Source organism: Setaria italica, chromosome I, assembly GCF_000263155.2.
Source record: "Setaria italica strain Yugu1 chromosome I, Setaria_italica_v2.0, whole genome shotgun sequence".
Lineage (NCBI taxonomy): Eukaryota > Viridiplantae > Streptophyta > Magnoliopsida > Poales > Poaceae > Setaria > Setaria italica.
In genome coordinates, this window is record NC_028450.1 from 11396901 (window position 1) to 11400374 (window position 3474).

General features: G+C 55.6%; 1 protein-coding gene across 1 annotated transcript; it reads left to right on the forward strand.

Moving 5' to 3' along the window:
• Window positions 1-332: 332 nt before the first annotated feature.
• Window positions 333-2025, forward strand: LOC101777330 (plasma membrane-associated cation-binding protein 1-like). The gene is made up of 4 exons (XM_004952196.4): window positions 333-649; window positions 772-861; window positions 1034-1121; window positions 1252-2025. The coding sequence occupies exons 1-4, from the start codon at window positions 536-538 to the stop codon at window positions 1713-1715; spliced, it is 756 nt and encodes a 251-aa protein (XP_004952253.1). The 5' UTR covers window positions 333-535; the 3' UTR covers window positions 1716-2025.
• The last annotated feature ends 1449 nt before the right edge of the window (window positions 2026-3474 follow it).

Genomic DNA, 3474 nt, shown 5'->3' on the forward strand with positions numbered 1-3474 from the left:
GGGTGAAAATAGCCTTCTGTTTCGCCGACCAATATGAAAAATGTATAATGCCAGCCTCAACAAATTTGCTGCAACAAAGACAATGGATAAGTCCTGATGCAGTGTATTGCCTGATCAGAGTCCATGGACAATTTGGTAATCTCAGGGCATGCATCTGCATTCTGCACCCCTCAGCATCATCATCACACGCCAATCACGCTAACCTCTCCCGTCTCTGCTCTGCTCTGTGCTCTCCCCTGCTCTGCTGGCCGTGTCTCTCCGCCCCCGCACCCAATAATTAGGCGCAGGCAGTGGCATTCCCGCAAATCACTCGCAACGCCAGAGCTCTTGTGGCGGCAGCGAGCCCTATAAACCGAGGGCGGCGTACCCCCTGGCCGCCATTAACACTGCCGCACAGCAGCCGCGTCCACCTCACGTATGATCTGTAGCCACTCATCATAGACACTAGCTAGCTGCTAGCCTGTGCTGCTGCTGCTGCTGCTCCCTGCCGTAGCTGTCGTGTCCTTTCCTCTGCCTGCCTGATTGCCGAGCCGCCATGGATATCTGGAAGTCCAAGGTGCTGCCCAAGATCAAGCTCGTCTTCGCCAAGTCCGGCGGCAAGAAGGCCGCCGCCGCCGCCGAGCTCCTCAAGTCCTTCGACGAGTCCAAGGTCAGTCGCCGGTTCTGATTTTCTCGTCTTCGTCGTCATCATTTCGCCTGTTACCCTGCAACGCGAGGTGGATGCATGGATGATGACATTGTTCGTGGCCGGGTGTGCGCGTCTGTGTGCAGGAGGGGATCAATGGCGAGTTCGAGGAGAAGAAGGAGGATCTCCAGCCTAAGGTCGTCGAGATCTACGAGTCTGCTCCTGCCCCGCTCAAGGTACACATAATCATGCTGTCTCTTCTCTCTTGAAACAAATTTGATTTTTCCGTGGAATTAATCGTTGCTGCGCGTACGCATTCCGTACGTTGTCAGAGTACTAGGCACTGAATCTGAGGGACTGAAACATATCTTTTGTACTACGTTTCTGATGAGTGATGATCAAACGCAGGTTCTGATCAAGGAGAGGGGCAAGGTGTCCGGGATCAAGAAGAACTCGGCCGCCATCACCAAATTCTTCGAGGATCTGGCCAAGATCGGTGAGTAGTAGGCCAGCCAGACAGCCATACAGCTACAACATCACTCATCAATGAACTGTAGTCGCATAATACACCTGCACTGTACTGAATTACTGACGAGCTATCTGCTACATGCGCGTTGATCGATCAGAGTTCCCTGGCGCCAAGCAAGTGAGCGAGGGCATCTCCAAGGTCGGCCCGGCCCTGCTGTCCGGCCCCATCTTCGCCACGTTCGAGAAGGTCTCCACGCTGCTCCCTGCCGCCGCCGAGGAGGCAGCAGCCGAGGAGAAGGACGCCGCCGCCGCCGCCACCGAGGAGGCAGCAGCCGAGAAGAAGGACGCCGCCGCTGTCGAGGAGAAGAAAGAGGAAGCCCCGGCCGGCGAGAAGAAGGAAGAGGCGGCTCCTGCAGCGGAGGAGGAGAAGAAAGAAGAGGCGGCTCCGGCTGCAGCCACCGAGGAGACCGCGGCCGAGACTGCACCCGCTGCCGATGCAGCTGCCGCGGAGCCCGCTGCGGAGGCGGCGCCGGCGCCCGAGGCAGCGGCGGAAGCTGCGGTCACCCCAGCAGCCGAGCCGGAGGCAGCGGCGGAAGCTGCGGTCACCCCAGCAGCCGCCTAGCTAGGGTTGATCAGGTTCATCTTGCAGCCCGCAGCTAGGTAGAGACATCACTCGGCTCCGCATGCGCAATCATGCTCTATCATCACATCACCATCCATTGTTCCTGCATATATGCACAATGTTTTTGTTGCTCTCGATCGATCGACCTGTTCCTATGCAGACCGGTTAGCTTTGTATGTATGTGTATGTAAGCCTATAATTTTTGCATGTGTACCTATTATTTATTCATTCGCAGTGTGAGGACATGTATATTATTGCCAGCAGTTTTGGTTCAATTCAATCATTGATTCTTTGTTCCATGATCGATCAATACACAATGAGCAGTTGCTTCGATTAGTTGAATTAGTTTTTTTCTGGTAGTGAATTCAGCCTGTATTGTTGAGGAGGTAAGTATCTTGCTAGCCGTACTACGTACCTCTGGCATGTATCGGAGGAGTGGGGTCGTGTGCTCGTGTGCTGTTGTTTTCGGGCCCTAACTGGTTCCTGTTGTACCGTTTGTGCTCTACCGCGGTACTGGGCCCCCGTGTGCCAGTTTTAGCTAGGCCCACTGCTGGCTGCAGTGCATCTGCATGTGGTGTGTGCGTGCATTGGATTCCCTTCACCAGCTAGTGCCTCTGTAATGGATCGATCGATCTTGCTGTCCGGCCCAAAGTCGGAAGCGAAAACGTACCAAAAGAAAGTTTGAAAAGACAGATGGGATCTGCGCGCGATCGAATTACTCTCTCCATTAGACCACGTTTGTCGTCGAGTTCTTCGCACTTCCATCAGTCAGCTGCGAACTGATGTGTCGTCACCTTCAACCACGGCTTGACACCATTGCCGGATGCAGCTCATCAGCTAGGGCGCCAATGGCCACCACCATGCATGGCCGCCAGCTCAACCTGCAGGCCGCCTTGCTTGAACGGGCCTCTTGGCCAGCTCGGCGAGCCAGCTGTGGCCGCTTTGCATTGGGCCACCACCGTGTGGCTCGACGACGTACGGCCGGTGGGCACGCGTGCATCGTCAGCGACAGTTGGGCAACGATCGATATAATCTCCATGAGCTGAGCTCCACCACGTCGTCCATGCATGGTTTGACCAGCATCATTGGGAAGGGAGCTCGCGGACCACGTCCGGGCCACCTACTCCACGCCAAGACATGTATCGGAGTTGCATCCACATCTTATTATTATTAGGGCGTGTCTACGTGATACTCGAGAACTGAAGGGGCCTTTCGGCACTCGAATTTTGTGGTCATCGGATCAAAAACGAACGGCTGTGATGGACTTCCTCTCTCCTCATCTTGTTCCCCACGCGCTACCCGGCTCCTTATCCTGTCGTGAGTGACGACTGCCGCCGCCACCCAAGAAATCGCAAGAGCTCGCTCGCCCCCGCAGACCTCCCCCCCACCTCCCAGCTCCGATGGCGCCGCCGCCACTGCCGACACTAACAGATTGAAGCTTGATACCCCACCACCTCCACAGCCCAATCGGAGATCCACCACTGCCCCGACGGGTGGCGCCCCTGCCCCACCTTGTCGCCGTCTCGACCGCGACCACTGTTCGCTATCCTACCGCTCAGAGCTTCCTCTAGGTCCTATCGGTGTTTAAACCCACCAACCTACCTAGGTGGGTGCCCGAGGTAGTGTTTTGGTTAGTGGGGCTCGTCGAGATTAGTAACTTGAAGGTAAACGCACACACATGATTTAGACAGGTTTGGGCTGCTAGATTGCGTAATACCTTACATCTTGTGTGTTGGTTGAATTGAATTGCTTTGGAGGG